The 17,759-nt window shown below is 44.1% G+C and overlaps 1 protein-coding gene across 1 annotated transcript in view; it reads left to right on the top strand.

Annotated features, from left to right (window-relative positions):
* The window catches only part of rps6kb1a (ribosomal protein S6 kinase b, polypeptide 1a), a 100,091-nt gene that overhangs the window by 26,408 nt on the left and 55,924 nt on the right, over nt 1-17,759 (top strand). The window contains exon 8 of the mRNA XM_084320709.1: nt 6,807-6,897. Within this exon, the coding sequence (XP_084176835.1) occupies nt 6,807-6,897 (91 nt within the window). The remainder of the gene's footprint in view (nt 1-6,806; nt 6,898-17,759) is intronic.

Below are 17,759 nucleotides of genomic sequence, written 5' to 3'. Positions count from 1 at the left end.
CTCTTTAAATGCTATGTTGCTAATGTTCACGTGAGGTAATTTAAAGATGGCGGGTTTCTGTTTTGAGCAGGACGTGTAGTGACGCGTTCAACCCTTCTGATTGGTTGAAACTGGCCTTCATGTTTGAACTTACATCGCCACCTATTGCTTTGGCATTGTACTACATATATATTACGTCACTCTGTAGCAGCTTTTCCAGTTGTGTGAGGACGCGGTTATTTTTTTAAACCACCCGTGTATACCGAGGCATTTTTTTTTTTTTTATATATAAACCTCTGTGTCAAAAATACTCGTGATCGTGTGGACTGGGCCTAAGGGGGCTTTCTCACTGCCATTCGGGGTTGAATCAGCTCCGCTCCGTCCTTGGGTGCGAACTCCCTCTCCCCACTCTAGTTTGTGTACACACTGCAGTCTTGGTGCGCTCCGTTTTTTTTTCTTTTTCGTTTTGAGCGTGGAAGCTGCCGTAGCGATGATGTCACGCTCTAACGGAGGGGTGGGCAATTAATTTTTACAAGGGGCCACATGAGAAACCTGAACTGTGTTGGAGGGCCGAACCAATGATAACTTGAACTTAATTCTGCTCAATATTCATTATCTCCCATTGTAAAAATGTACCGCGGGCCGGAAGTGGCCCGTGGGCCGTAATTGCCCAGGTCTGCTCTAACGTCAACACAGGAAGAGTTTTAACACACGGTGGTGGAAACTGGATGCTGATATAAAGAAACAAATAACTAATAAATATGAAGTTATATTTGAACCTTTGTTGTCAAGCCTTGTCAATATAACCCACCCCCTTTTCTCACGAATGGAACTGGTGTCGTGGAGTCCGCTTTGAGCGTTTTCCAGGGTTAACGCTAATGCTAAGCTAACGGCTAACGCTAGTTAGCTTAGCCTATTTATTACTAGTTAGCAGCTAACATTAGCCCATTGCTCGCGGCAATTATATTTCATGTCATTGATCTACCGGTCGATCACGGCCGACTGGTTGGGCACCACTGGTCTATAGAAATAAATGCATTCGAACAAGAAACCAATGTATAGACATAGCAATGGCAAAAGTCTTGTGCTTGTAACGTGGCTTCATCTCGAAGTTTTCATCCACTGAGCCGTGAGGCTCAACATGCTTGTTTGGTTGAGGTCTGAACTCACAAATTGCCCATAAATATCGTTTTTGTGGGTATTGTCCAGTTGTTGCTGTATGTTTTTATCTGCCCAAAATTCAAGCAAGCATGAAAGCATTACAGTAACAACGTTGTGTGTGTCAGTTAGGGACTGTAACGTTCTCTGCTTCATCGAGACGTGGCTGGCGCCAGAAGTCCCAGACCACGCCATCCTACCGGCCGATCATTTCTTCATTCACCGCAAGGATAGAACAGCAGAATCCGGTAAACAACGTGGAGGAGGTATTGCCTTCATGTTGAACAAAAATTGGAGTGACCCAACTAATGTGAAGGAACTATCCAACCACTGCTCCCCAGAACTGGAATATATAACCATCAAGTGTCGTCCTTTCTTCCTCCCGAGGGAGTTAACGGCGATCGTCCTGGTCGGAGTGTATATTCCACCGCAAGCTGAAGCCAGCAACAAGGTTGCGCTCTCCAGACTACACGACGAGGTAAATAGAATCCAAGAGGCGAATGTTAACGCCGCCATTTTAGTTCTGGGAGATTTCAATAGCGCCAATCTGAGAAAGGTATTGCCCGACTTCTATCAGCATGTGACTTGCAACACCAGAGGCGGTAACATCCTAGATCACTGTTACACGCAATTTAAAGGTGGCTACAAGGCTCATTCTGATAGCGGCTTCGGTAAGTCAGATCACGCATCAATTTTTCTTACACCGAAGTACAGACAGAAAATTAAAAGTACTCCCGTAGTCTCGCGAGAGGTGCAGAAATGGGATGTGACGTCAGAGGATACGATCCGGTCAGTGTTTCACAACACAGACTGGAATGTGTTCCGCGACACAGATAACATTAATGCCTACACGGAGACCGTGCTGGACTATGTTTGTACTAGGGTGAAAGAAACAATCCCCACTACCAAAATGAAAGTTTACCCAAATCAAAAACCCTGGGTAGACAAATCCGTCCGTGAAGCTCTGAGAGAGCGCACCAAAGCATACAACGACGGCCTAGAGGCAGGCAACATGAATGACCACAAGGTGGCGCGATACAACGTAAGGAGGACTGTGTCAGAGGCCAAACGACGCTACAGGGATAAAATTGAACTCCAGTTTGAACAAGCTGACTCTAGAGCTATGTGGCAGGGGCTCAAAACGATGACAGACTACAAAGGCGCCTCCCTCAAACTGAACAGTGACATCTCCTTAGCAAATGACCTCAATACCTTCTATGCGAGGTTTGATGCTGGTAATAACAACACCAGCTCACAAGCCTCGGCAATGGGGGGGGGGGGGTCGGCTGCTGATGGAGGCGCAGTGTTCAGGGTAACAGAGCATGAGGTGAGGCGGACCTTTAAAAAAGTGAATATCAGGAAGGCAGCAGGTCCAGACGGCATCCCCGGCCGCGTCCTAAAAGTCTGTGCCGACCAACTGGCCCCAGTATTCACTGACATATTTAACCTGTCCTTAGAACAGGCTGTCATCCCCACCTGCCTGAAGAAGTCCACTATTATCCCTGTACCCAAAAAATCCAAGCCTGCTTGCCTCAACGACTACCGCCCTGTAGCTCTCACCTCCATAGCCATGAAGTGCTTCGAGAAGCTAGTAAAGGGCTACATCTGCTCCTCCCTCCCCATCAACATGGACCCCCTGCAATTTGCATACCGCCCCAACAGGTCCACGGAGGACGCCATATCCCATGTGCTGCACACAGCAGCATCACACCTGGACAAGAGGCAGGGGAACTATGTGAGAATGCTATTCATCGACTACAGCTCGGCATTCAATACCATAGTCCCCTCCATACTCATAGCCAAGCTCAGGGACCTGGGCTTGGGCTATGACCTCTGCCAGTGGGGCTTGGACTTCCTGACTGGCAGACCCCAGGTGGTGAGAGCAGGCAACTGCACCTCCTCATCCATCACCCTCAACATAGGGGCCCCCCAGGGCTGTGTTCTGAGTCCCCTCCTCTACTCCCTGTACACACACGACTGTGTGGCTCAGCGGAGTAGCAATACAATCGTCAAATTTGCTGACGACACAGTGGTGGTGGGCCTGATCTCTGCCAACGACGAGAGGGCCTACCTGGAAGAGGTCAAGGTCCTGGCGGGATGGTGCCAGGAAAACAGCCTCTCCCTGAACGTCAGCAAAACAAAGGAGATGATTGTGGACTTCAGGAGGTCGGGGGTCAAGGACTACAGCCCCCTCAGCATCGACGGGGCACCGGTTGAGAGAGTCAACAGCTTTAAGTACCTCGGAGCCTACATATCCGAGGACTTGACATGGACCACACACATTAACAGTGTTGTGAAGAAGGCACGACAACGCCTCTACTTCCTCAGGCGCCTAAGGAAGTTCCAAGTCAGCCAGAAGATCCTTAAGAACTTCTACTCATGTACAATAGAGAGCATCTTGACCGGCAACATCACCTCCTGGTTTGGGAATAGCACTGCACAAGACCAAAGCAGACTACAAAGAGTGACACGTTCAGCCGAACGCACAATTGGAGGGGGGCTCCCCACCCTCCAGAACATTTACTACAAGCGTTGCAAGGGCAAGGCTAAGAGAATCATTAAAGACTCCAGTCACCCGAACAACTGCCTCTTTGAACTGCTGCCGTCAGGCAAGCGATACAGGAGTCTCAAGGCGAGCACAGAAAGACTCAGAAGAAGCTTCTATCCCCAGGCCATCAGGCTGCTAAACGAACAATGAATGAACACTACACAACAACAACCACCAAACGCACATAGCACACACATCCACACGCACACACTCACTTTAAACAAACACACTGTAGCACCCACTCCACACACTTATAGCACACACCCACTTTAAACAAACACACTGTAGCACCCACTCCCCACACTTTATATTTATGGATGAAGGATTGCACTACAACTCGTACACCTTACTGTAAATTGTACCTAAAATTGTACCTCATCCCATTTCTGCTTTGCACTAGATAGTACTGTACATTAGTACACTGCATAGTATTGTGTATTGTATATTATATGGTAACTCAGAACATTGTACATATGTCTATACCGAACACTGTGACCTCATTTTCTTCTTCTAAATTCATGCTATATTATGTTATTATGTTATTTGATACTATCTTGTCTAGCACAGTCTCTGGAGCGTAACAGTAAGAAGCATTTTGTATGAAAGTATTCTGTACTTCTGTATGACAACTATTAAAGAACTTGAACTTGAACTTGAGCAAGTTGATACAGAAGCCTCTCCCGTGTTTTGGTACAAGCTTGCACCACGCCACCCGCTCCCACTGGCGCTCACCCGGAACCACCTATTTCAGCGGTCCAGGTTTGGAGCGAATCAGCGTCCCCGGGGATGGGGGGGGGGGGGAGCGTTCTCAGTAGGACGGACACACCCTTTTTGGGTGCGATCGGGCTCTGATTCGACCCCGAATGGTGAGTGAGAAAGCCCCCTAAGAGCTTATACAGGGACAAGGTAGAGTCAAACTACCATGGCTCTTAACACTAGAAACATGTGTCCTGGACTAAAAACAATCGCAGACTACAAAGGGAAAATCAACAGTTCCATAGAGGTGTCTGCTTCCCTCCCAGAGGAGCTTAACACCTTCTATGCACGGTTTGAGGACAACACCCCTGCTGTGGATATCACACCGGACCAGGACTCCTGCCCACTGGAACTAGCTAGGGCAGAGGTGTGTAAGGGGGCTTTCTCATTAGGAACGGGTGCTCCGCTCCGTCCTTGAGTGCGAACTCCCCCCCTCCCTCTCCCCCCTCTGGTTTGTGTACACACTGCAGTCTTGGTTCGCTCTGGGTTTTGTTTTAGGTTTGCGTTTTGAGCATGTAAGCTGCCGTAGGCGATGATGTCACACTCGAACGTCAACACATGAACAGTTGAACACACAGTGATGGGAACTGGATGCCCGATATAAAGAAACGAATAACCAATAAATATGAAGTTATCTTTGAACCTCTGTTGTCAAGTCAATATAACCCACCCCCTTTCCTCACGAATGGAACTGGTGTCGTGGAGTCCACTTTGAGCGTTTCCAGGGTTAGTGGCTAACGCTAGTTAGCTTAGCCTAGTTATGGGATAACTTAGTTAGCAGCTGTTACATTCAAGCCTAAAATCACACCCTATTTTGGTGCGATCACGCTCTGATTCGACCCCGAATGGCTAGTGTGAAAGCCCTAAGACCTTTTTTAAAAGGGTTAACACACACAAGGCTCCTAGCCCGGATGGTATCCCTGGCAGAGTACTCAGGGTGTGTGCAGACGAGCTGGCGGATGTCTTCATAGACATCTTCAACACATCCCTGCTACTGTCCATAGTCCCCACATGTTTCAAGAAAACACTACCGGACACATTGGACCCACTACAGTTCGCCTACAGACTAAACCGGTCTACAGACGACGCCATCGCCCTCACCCTCACCCTACACACCGCCCTCTCCCACCTGGACCAGAGGGACACATAATGTGAGAATGCTGTTCATTGACTACAGCTCAGCATTCAATGCCATTGTGCCCTCCAAACTAACCATCAAACTAGGACTCAACCCAGCCCTGTGCAGCTCGATCCAGGATTTCCTTACAGGCAGACCCCAGGCTGTCAGGATGGGCTCCATCACCTCCTCCACACTGACTCTCAGCACCGGTGCCCCCCAGGGCTGCATACTCAGCCCCCTCCTGTATTCCCTGTTCACACATGACTGTGTGGCCACACAGAGCTCCAACACCATCAAGTTTGCCGATGACACCACAGTCATTGGCCTGATCACTGCCAACGACGAGTCGAAGTATAGAGAGGAAGTGAGTGCACTGGCAACATGGTGCCAGGATAACAACCTCCACCTCAACGTCAGCAAAACAAAGGAGCTTATCAGGAAGTCCCAGGGGGGAGAGCACGCCCCCATTCACATTGGCAGGTCGGCGGTGGAGAGAGTTGGCAATTTCAGGTTCCTCAGGGTCAACATCAGCAAGGACCTGTCCTGGTCTCATTACACCGGCATTGCTGTCAAGACAGCGAGACAGCGGCTCTTCTTCCTCCGTAGGCTGAGGAGATTCGGCATGGACTCCAGGATACTCTGCAACTTTTACCGGTGCACTATAGAGAGTATCCTGACTGGCTGCATCACTGCCTGGTGTGGCAACTGCTCAGCCATCGACCGCAAGGCACCGCAAAGGGTGGTGAAGTCAGCACAACACATCACCAGGACTGAGCTGCCAGCCATGGAGGACCTCTACACACAGAGGTGCAGAAGGAAAACCCAGAACATTCTCAGACCACAGTCACCCCAGTCACAAACCTTTCACTCTGCTACCGTCTGGCAAACGGTACTGGAGCATCCGCACAAGAACCAGCAGGTTCACGGACAGCTTTTTCCCACAAGCCACAAGACTCCTGAACAAGGACAAGAACAGGAGATGGCCCTATTAAAAAAAAACTCTTGAACAAACGCGCACCCTGCACTGCACCTTAACATGCACATACACTATATGAAAGACACTTTCTGTAAATAATTGACTTTTATTTGATCTTACTACTACTACTACTACTACTTATTACCATTCTTGTATTCATTGTTGTTTCTCAATTGTGCACTGTTGAGTCTACCTGCAATGCACCTGTTTTGTTGTGTATTTGACAAATAAAGAACTTGAACTTACCTTTTACCTCTTTCTCTCCTCAGGTCATGTAAAGTTGACAGACTTTGGCCTGTGTAAAGAGTCCATTCATGACGGCACGGTCACCCACACCTTCTGTGGAACCATAGAGTACATGTAAGTGACACTTACGATACTGTATTATTCTCTTGTCAGAATGGGAATTTCCCACAGAATTCAGTAGCTGTGGAATTACAAATTACTCATTACTTCTCTCAAACGTAATAAATTACATGTTACTCCCTGGGTAAAGTAATTTCATTTGTTACATTGTGAATTAAACCTTCTCAGCATTCACATCCTCGACTGGACATGGACTGACTTACTTCCATGATACATCTTCATTTGATTAGTTTCATAATAAAAGCAAATGTGTTTTTTCAGGTTAATTTCTAATAAAAGGAATTCATCTCACACACCTTTTTATAATGGGCTGTATGATATAACAACCATCAACACACAGCTCATCAATCAATAAATTAATCCAATCAACAAGCAAACTAAGATAATTACACAAGCAAAGATAAATATAGAAAATGTAGAAGTAGGTAGCAGGGGTGTAACGGTACGTGTATTCGACCCGCGAATTTACGGTACGGCCGTCACGGTGCGATACGTGCAGCCATATGAAGAATACGCCTCACAGCGCAAACACACCAGTCGCACATGCAGGCAGGTTCGCGGGTTCCGTGCGAGAACAGCGCGCGTGGCCGGGAACACCGAGTCTGACTTCAGAGCGGGCAAAAGTGCACGGAGGAAGGCACATTTACATTGGAAATTTGGAACAGCTGCAGTGTCATTACAATTTTACAGTTTTCTTGTTCGCCCAATAATGTTAACCAATGGAAAGAAACACATCAACAAACACACCAACATTCTCCCCCGCCAGACTCACAGGCACAGCTGATCAAATAAAAAAAAGAAACATACTTTTCCGGACTGATCATCTGAGCTCCTCTCCAGTTGAACTGCTACTGTGTTTAAATCCAAATAATCCTCTGCCATTGTTGCAACATGTCATCTGTTCTATAGTATTCAGTCTCGTGAAGTTAAATTCTCTCTAGAAGTGAAACTGAAACTTCACAAGGATAAGTTGTTAAAGGGGCGGTAGGCAATTATTTTACTCAGTGGATGCCTGAACACAGAATGGCACCAGTATCACTGACTACCATGGCAAGCCTTTAGAAAATTATTCTATTTAATAATAATAATAATAATAATAATTATTATTATCATAAATATAATAATATAAATGTAAAAAAAAAATTAAATAGAAGAAAATAAAGAAATACAATTATATTAACTCCAGGCCAACAGTGTCCTCTGCTGATGGCCCTTCCGTGCCAACGCTATATCCAATGGAGAATAGGACTTATTTGCGAGTGCATAAAACATATCAAATATAATAGCAATAGATCTAAATAACACGGGGATCGTCAATGAGTTGCTTCCAGTCAACATGTACGAAACGGATTGTTTTTTCATCGGTACATTTCCGTTTTATACAGTTTTGAATACGAGTATAGTTTTGGAGATTTCTAGTAATTCCAGAGAAAGACACGATAATAGCACTTTAGTGGAATACACAAAACACGTTGTCATTTTTCGGCTGATTTATGAATAGTTTTCAAATAAACGCTAGATTATCGATAGTATGTGTCCTCATGTACGAAGAGAAGCGGCGTCTGAAAAATCGCTTCTCCGTACTTTGGTCGGCGCGAACCTCACACGCACAAACACGCTCCGATGGCGGTGATAGGAACATCTGATTACCGCAAGATTCGTAACATAAAGGCCTTACCTCACATCTGATGTCATGCAAAAAGATTAATCCAATTCCTGATCGCCATTCCAAATATCGATCGCGTCCATTGATCCAACGTTATAGTCCAAAACACAATGATCCACGATGCTCCCAGTGGGGGGACTCAATGCAATAGTATCCAGCTGCATGCCCGATAAGTAAAACCTGGACCGGACTTATTTTTTTGATGCACAGTCCCAGCCAATCCAATCCAATGATGTGCAATACCATCCGGGAGACGATAGGCGGCGGTATTTTCCCTTTTGCGAGCTCGGACCCATTCCCAACGATAACATCAGGTTGGATGGATGAAAATGAATGCATATTGCTAATAAAAGAAATAACGATTAAAACCCGACTATACTCGTGATTGGCACGGAAGCGATGGCGAGTTAACCCGACTATACTTGTGGTTGGCCCGGAATGAGTTCATAATATTAATTATAATTTAGATACATATTACCCAAGATCCATAAACATTTGACTGACCCTCTCTGGTAACAATTAGAGTTGTTCCGATACCGATACCAGTATCGGAAATGCCGCCGATACTGCCTAAAATGCTGGTATCGGTATCGGCGAGTACGCCGAAAGGCTAGCCTCCGATACCATATGACGTCATTTATCAACAACACTGCGGTCTGCTGAGTGAGCATTATAAAACAAAAGTGTTTTTAATCGACCGGGAATTAAAGTGTCAATGCTGTTTGTCATTTTAACAGCAGATACTTTCTTAAGTGCCATCGTCCCGAGAGAGGGGTGTTGACGGGGCGCTCTGATGGGTTCGCTTGCTGGTGTTATTTAGCATTAGCTGAAGCGCTAACCGAAAGCTAGTTTTAGCTTTAACGTTACCTTGGCTAAAGTTGGGGCTATTCATAATCCAGACCTGGCTGCAGACCTGCAAGCAAAGTACAGCAAGTTGGCACAGGAGTATTCCAAGGTAAATCACTTTTTCATCAGTAACGTTACATTGTTTGTATTTCCATCTAACGTTAGCTAACACTAACCTAGCTCACGCTAATGTGGCTAACTGATCGACCTCTCGCACACAATTAATGACATGTTGCGGACAGCCATATCGGTGACAATGTTTAGCGTTTAGTGCCAAATGATAAGAGTCTGAGGCGGAGTCTCAAAAGAGAATGTTGAATATTTATTGTGCATTAAAAATCACAACAGATCCTCTGCTAGAAGCTAACTGAACCGGAGCCTTCTGGATAGGAGGAAGTGCGCAACGACGTATAACGTCCGTGCGGAATCAATGTCCCAACAACCATTCCGTGGGTGAACTCATTGAGATAGTTGTCAATTAATGATACTAATACTAATCTATACAATCACCTGTTGTTGAATAAATACCATTACTTTATAGTTATTACTAAAAAACAGTATATATAAAACAGTAGCTGTATAAAAAAAATAAAAAAAAGTTTTATAATTTTAAATAATATATATATATATTTTTTATGTATGCACTGGTATCGGATCAGTATCGGTATCGGCCGATACCCAAAGCTTAGGTATCGGAATCGGATCGGGAAGGAAAAAATGGTATCGGAACATCTCTAGTAACAATTCCTTATCAGAACCCTTAAGCCAATTTGTTGATCAATTTATCAAGGACATTGTTAAAACTAGGGATGCACCGAATATTCGGCCACTGAAAATTATCTGCCAAAAATGGTTAAAAAGGCATTTTCGGCTTTCGGCCGAAAGGGTTTTAGCACCGAAAATATATCACAGAATGTCAAAGAACAGGGTTACTTAACGTTCGTAACCTAAAGTGTTGTTGTGATGACGTAATCAAAACGCGGCTACAGACTTTGCGCAACGTATAACGTGAGCAGCAGTGGCGGACTCAGGCTGTTTGAAGGGCAGGGGCGAAAAGAAAAAAAGGGCACCTACTGCACAACATGGGACCCCATCAGTGAGCAAAAAGATATGATGCGTCATGTATGGTGAAATAGTCTTCATCCTTGATTAAGATTAACATTAGAATAACATAGACAATCCAGATTAATAGTATAACCACACCTCTATGATAAAACACACAGGGAACAATACACCTTTCAAATGTTTATTTCACCTCATTGTCATGGTGTTTGAAAAGTAGATTTATCATGGTGTTTGAAAAGTAAATTATCATGGTGTTTGAAAAGTGGATTTATCAGTGTTTGAAACTTAGGGCGTTTTCACACCTAGCTCGTTTGGAGCTGTTATTCCGGAACCTGGAGCGTTTACCCCTTATTTCGGTTCAGTTGGGCATATGTGAACACAGCAATTACATTCTGTTGCGGAACAAAACAAGTGGACCGAGACCACCTGGAGAGGGTGGTCTCGGCGCAGTTCCAACCGAACCCGAAGCGGACTCGTACGCTGTGAGAAACGTGGAGCAGCGATGAGGTACACTGCGTCGTTGATATTTGGGCAGACGATCACATTCGTCAGATGCTTGCCGGGTGTCAGTCAGTCAGCCGCGCGCAGGAGAGAGGAGCCGGGGTGCGTCTCTGTAGTGACAGCAGCAGCACCGTGCGGGACAACCTCTCTCTCTCTCTCTCTCTCTCTCTCTCTCTCTCTCTCTCTCTCTCTCTCTCTCTCTCGATTTCTCCAAAATCTGACCAATGAGTGACAGTTTGCTCGCGCATGCGTTTTTTTTGGGCCTGATCAAAGTGCTAATTATGTTATATTCACAACCGTTGTTTCCTGCAGTTATGGCTACAATACATGTCTCTTTCTGTCGTTTCTTGATCTTCCTCCTCCTCTTCATTCTCTCTTTCTCTCTCTCTCTGTCTCTGTACATCTCTCTATTTCTGTACTCCTCTCCCTCTCTCTCTCTCCCTGTATGTCTTTCCTTCTCTCTCTCTCTCTCTCTCTCTCTCTCTCTCTCTCTCTCTCTCTCTCTCGGCTCGATTTCTCCAAAATCTGACCAATGAGTGACAGTTTGCTCGCGCATGTGGTTTTTTTGGGCCTGATCAAAGTGCTAATTATGTTATATTCACAACCGTTGTTTCCTGCAGTTATGGCTACAGTACATGTCTCTTTCTGTCGTTTCTTGATCTTCCTCCTCCTCTTCATTCTCTCTTTCTCTCTCTCTCTGTCTCTGTACATCTCTCTATTTCTGTACTCCTCTCCCTTTCTCTCTTTTATGACCTATCCTCTCTCTCTTTCTCTCTCCCTGTATGTCTTTCCTTCTCTCTCTCTCTCTCTCTCTTCTCTCTCTCCCTCTTTCTCTCTCTCTCTCTCTCTCTCTCTCTCTCTCTCTCTCTCTCTCTCTCTCTCTCTCTCTCTCTCTCTCTCTCTCTCTCTCTCTCTCTCTCTCTCTCTCTCTCTCTCTCTCTCTCTCTCTCTCTCTCTCTCTCTCTCTCTCTCTCTCTCTCTCTCTCTCTCTCTCTCTCTCTCTCTCTCTCTCTCTCTCTCTCTCTCTCTCTCTCTCTCTCTCTCTCTCTCTCTCTCTCTCTCTCTCTCTCTCTCTCTCTCTCTCTCTCTCTCTCTCTCTCTCTCTCTCTCTCTCTCTCTCCCCCTCTCCCCCCCCCCAAAATCTGACCAATGAGTGCGCTGTTAACACAGCCGTGTGAACACAAACGAACTAAAGGACGAGTGCAACAATTATAATAGTCCCTGTGTCTCCCTGAATCGGAACAAAGCAAACGAACTACAGGTGTGAAAACGCCCTTAGATTTATCATGGTGTTTGAAAAGTAGATTATCATGGTGTTTGAAGGCCTAAACCATTGCTGCAGTGGTACATTTCTCAATGCTAAAGATATCAGTGAGGAATATAAATATTTGGGAAACAGCATTGTAATATAGTCTGGGTTGAAAAATAGTGAATCTATTCTTTAAAAGCTATTTACAACAGATTTTACAGGATATAAAACAGTTTAACAGTTAAAGTTAATTTGAGTGCCGTTGAGCTTCTTCCTTTCTCTCTCCTAACTCTCCTTCTCCCCTCCTGCCCTCTCCTTCTGTCCTCCTATACTCCCCTTCTCTCCTCCTGTACTCCCCATCTCTCCTCCTGTACTCTCCTCCTGTACTCCCCTTCTCTCCTCTTGTCCTCCTTCTCTCCTCATGTCCTCTCCCCTCCTTCTCTCATCATTCTCTCTTCTACTGTATCTCTCCCTCCCCCTCTCTATCTTCCCCATTCTCTCCATTAAAGTTAATATATTGTACCTGGATACTGGCTGGATCAGTGGGATATTTTAATGGAAACAGGAGAGCATTCAAGTTATTTGTTGTTGTGTCGTTTGACTCATTTCTCTCCCTATCATCATTTTCATCCTCGCTTTCTTTAGCATCTCCATGACCGTCTTCATCATCATTTCTCTCCATAGCATCATCTGCATTCTCTTTCCTCAACTTCTTCATAATTTCTCTCCATAGAATCATCTGCATTTTTCTTTCCTCCACTTCTTCATAATTTCTCTCCATAGAATCATCTGCATTTTCTCTTTCCTCCACTTCTTCACCATCTCTCTTCCTGATATCATTATTTTCCTCTTGACTATCTCCATCTTCATTGTCTGTACTGTCTTTATCTAAGGTGGAGCAAATAAAATTTGTTTTATAATAGTAATATAATTGTAATGTATATAATATTCGTACTGTAGCCTACAATGTTATAATTGTATTATAAAATAATATGTCATATAGCACTAGCCCTCTTGCCTTGATTGGAATAAAAAGGGTCTATGGTTGGTAAATTTAAATGTTTTAAGACACAATTGTCTGTCCAAAATAAGCATTATTGACCATGTTAGCACCAGATTCTCAGTTATAATCCAAACTATGGCTCTGTGAGACAAGCTTGTACATGTATCTAGTAGTGAGGACTTACAAATACATAACTGTATCCTTATCTCCTCCATTACTATTGTTACTAAGAGCATTTTTCAGCTGCTTTTTAATATTCTTCCGATTTCTTTCTCTCCTTGGCATTTTGTAATCATAAAATATAGGCCAATGCAGGGCTCCAGACTAACTTTTTTCACCACCGTCCCAGAACCGTCCCGAAATACAAATACAATCTTAACCGTCCCAAAGTGAATGTAACCGTCCCAAAAATCAAATGTTGTTTCTTTACTTTGGTTTTGTCGTCTATAGTTGTTATTGCCATAAGAAACACCATTCAGAGAAGGGGAGAATAAATTGATTTAGTCAAAAGGCTCCCAGGTGGAAAGATTTCACAAGAATAATTATGATTAAAAATAAATAAATATATATATATATTAAAAAAAAAGTGTTTAACAAGGTGCTAGTATAGGGATATTTGGTCACGGTGCTGTTATAGTCAACCAATTGGAGCCATGTTGATTATTCCTTCCATAGGAAAATATATTTAAATGTATTTGTATTTTATTTCATTTTAGTTTTTTTTGTTATTACAAATGTGTGTGTTTATGGTTGAAAATGTTAGAGATAAATAAAGATCAAATCAAATCTAACTGAATAAGTTATCCCTCTCCTAACAAGAAAGAAAAACGTAGTTTAGCTTTAAACTAGGGATGCTCGATATTGGCTTTTTTACCGATACCGATATTCCGATATTGTCCAACTCTTAATTTCCGATACCGATATCAACCGATATCAACCGATACCGATATATGCAGGGTTTCCCACCCCAAAAAACGGAATAATTTCAGGTAACTAATAATTTCACTGGATATATATATAACAAATATTGTTATTGTTTTTTTCTTTTTTTAAACCGATACCGATATTTTCCGATATCACATTTTACTGCCGATATCGGCCGATAATATCGGTCGGCCAATAATATCGGACATCCCTACTTTAAACTATATAATGTCATTGCGTCCAGAGATTCCACCTTTGATAACTAAAGTAATGACACTTGACTAGTAATGAAACATGTCCCTTAGATCGCGCTGTCCTCCTGGTCGATATTGATGATAACTGCTGCTAAAATAAAATAAGTCCCGAGTCGAGACTCCGTGCTGCTGTTCCCAACGAATCCCAATAGTATGCAACTGCAGAGCCGCAGAGCCAGGGGCGCTTTCAGGTCCGGTCACAGCCGTTGGGTGGGGGGCGCTGTTGAGCGGGCCTGTGACCGGACCTGAAAGCGCCCCTGGCTCTGCGGCTCTGCAGCTGCATGCTATTCGCAAATCCAGCATGAGCCAGCTCCCGCTGCAGCTGTCGTTATCAGAACACTACACGCATATCATAATGTTTACAGCAAACTGTAGTTGATCACCAGGTATGTTTTATTAACGTAGAATAATTCATATATATATATGCGCGCACTGACAGTCGGCTAATTGACATTTCCAGTGAAAAAAATAAAATCCTCTCGTCCCGTTTGCATCCCAAAAAAGATTTCTGTTCGTCCCAAATCAATATTTGATCGTCCCCGGGACGACGGGACATCGTTAGTCTCGAGCCCTGGGCCAATGCTAAACCCACTTCTTATCAGGTGGGGGCCCACCTGCACTTTGGCGACCTCTAGTGGCTCGGTTGTGCATATTTTTTAATACAATATATATATCGAATTAAAGCCCCATTAGTTGCCTGTCGATAGCCCTTTCAGGTGACAAAATCCGTTCAGCGGTTCTCGAGTTACATGCCTATATGTGAGGCTTGCGCGAAGTACACGGTATTGCGCAAATACTACTCCCGACTCTTGGGGCTCTAGTTCCGTCAATCATTTGGCGATCTCGAAAATGATTGGACAGGGTTGTAGCCAATGAGCAGTGGTGCAGTCGTAATATGGGAACTGCCCGGACGCCACGCGCGCATGCGCACAGAACAGATTATTATTATGCAGAATAAATAGTAGGACACATGTTTGTATAGGAAATTACTAGTTTTAGTTTAGTTTTTGTAAATATTGCCTTGAAATAGAGAAGCTGAAAAAGGTAGCAGGATGTAGCCTTCAATATATAAAGAAATTATATTGTCAACAGATATGGTTGAAAAACAAACTGTTTTAAATGTAATTGTAGTTACAATTTCTTTAATTGAATGAACTTAAACTAGAAAAGTAAATACAAACTAAATTAACAATGTAACTTAGTTTACAGAAGGACAGTTTCCTTCTGAAGCACAACTTAATGCCTCATCCTTGATCCTTCCAGTCGGGACCATTGTCACATAGTGAGAGGTTCCACAGCTGCCTCAAGCAAACCCCCACCAATTGGTACAGGCTTGTATTTTGGTTTGGCTCTTCTCATTATGCAAAGTCTAGGTGATAAGTGCCGGCCGCCGGGTACTTGGCGCACGGCGCGACGAGTCCAGTGACAATTGTGAAAAAAATTGTGTGCGCGCGCGTGCACATCCGTGCGCGATTGTGCGTACTTCTGCTCAGCGAACTACTAGGATGGCGTGGTACCCCGTCCACCCACCACTGCATCCCTGCCAATGAGTGTGGCTTTCCAATGATACCCAACCTGGGGATGTACGAATCAGGGATCTAGGTTAAAAGTCATGAGCAAAAACAGGAAGAGAAAAACCGCAGAATTTGTTGAAGTCTATGAGAAAACTGAGCTTTTTTTTGGTACACAGTTGACCAAAATCACTCCTAATCACTCATTTCTGAACGGATCTTTATGATCTACATAAGACTTCAGGCTATGGATCTCGGGTGTTTTTAAGCCTCCAGCCATTCTGGGGAAAACTACTTCTGGACTACTACAGAAAAACACGAGTAACATGTTTTTCTACAACTCATGTTCAGAAACTCCAGAATGTCATCTTTCAAAAGAGACCAGGCTCATGCATGTGGTATAAGTATAAAGTATAGTATTTTGGTTTGCAAAAAAAGTATGCAGTCCTCAAAAACGAAAATGGCCAATTTTGGGGTTTACCACCACTCTTAAATTAGCTTTAAAAAGCAATTCACACTGAACTTTAAAGTGCTATGGGTATATTTTGTGCAAATAATCCTAAAATAATTTGTACACTTTATTTCTAAATTGAGAACACAGGTTAGCATAGAATCAGCTAAGCAAGGTACCTGTTTAGTTAGCTATCTACAGTAGTAATACAGCTACCCTAGGCTAAAACATACTGCCATCAATAAAAGCACTTGCAGTGTACATACATTAGTATGTAGTAATGCATAATTGGTAAAACAAACTCAATCTTTGCAACTTCAAAGAAAGCTTGCTGTATTACCTACCTCACACACAGCAGTAGGATGCAGGGTTACAGCTCAGACTGCATTAAGCCCTCTGGCATCTGAACATTCAAGAGGGGATGTGTCTAAAACTGAACATTTAAATGGATGGAATATTGTAGTGACGGGGCTGCTCAGAGTTGTAGCTAACACTTTTGTGTGACATTATTTAACCGTCTGGGTCAAGTTTAGACCATTGGAAGGGCACCAATGGGCACATCCTCTCATTTTCGCCACTCAAAATGCCATTTTAGCGTGATGTTTTCAGCTGTGGGGGCACATAGTCAAGTTTAACCATTGGAAGGGCACCAATGGGCACGTCCTCTCGCTTTTGCTACTCAAAAGGGCACTTTAGGTTTAGCGCAATGTTTTCAACTGTGGGGGCACATGGTCAAGTTTAGACCATTGGAGGGGCACATCCTCTAGTTTTTTCACTCAAAAGGGCACTTTTGCGTGTTTTTTCAACTGTGGGGGCACATGGTCAAGTTTAGACCATTGGAAGGGCACCAATGGGCATGTCCTCTCATTTTTGACACCTAAAAGGGCATTTTAGCCCAATATTTTCAACTGTGGGGGCACATGGTCAAGTTTAACCATTGGAGGGGCACCAATAGGGCACGTCCTCTTGCTTTTGCCACTCAAAAGGGCACTTTAGCGCGATGTTTTCAACTGTGGGGGCACATGGTCAAGTTTAGACCATTGGAAGGGCACTAATGGGCATGTCCTCTCATTTTCGACACCTAAAAGGGCATTTTAGCCCAATATTTTCAACTGTGGGGGCACATGGTCACGTTTAACCATTGGAGGGGCACCAATAGGGCACGTCCTCTTGCTTTTGCCACTCAAAAGGGCACTTTAGCGCAATGTTTTCAACTGGGGGCACATGGTCAAGTTTAGACCATTGGAAGGGCACCAATGGGCACGTCCTCTAGTTTTCGCCACTCAAAAGGGCACTTTAGCGCAATGTTTTCAACTGTGGGTGGGGGCACATGGTCACGTTTAACCATTAGAGGGGCACCAATAGGGCACATCCTCTAATTATTTC

The sequence above is a fragment of the Notolepis coatsorum genome (assembly GCF_963971535.1).
Source record: "Notolepis coatsorum genome assembly, chromosome: 8".
Classification (NCBI taxonomy): Eukaryota; Metazoa; Chordata; class Actinopteri; order Aulopiformes; family Paralepididae; genus Notolepis; species Notolepis coatsorum.
This window is presented reverse-complemented; position numbering and strand designations above follow the sequence as displayed.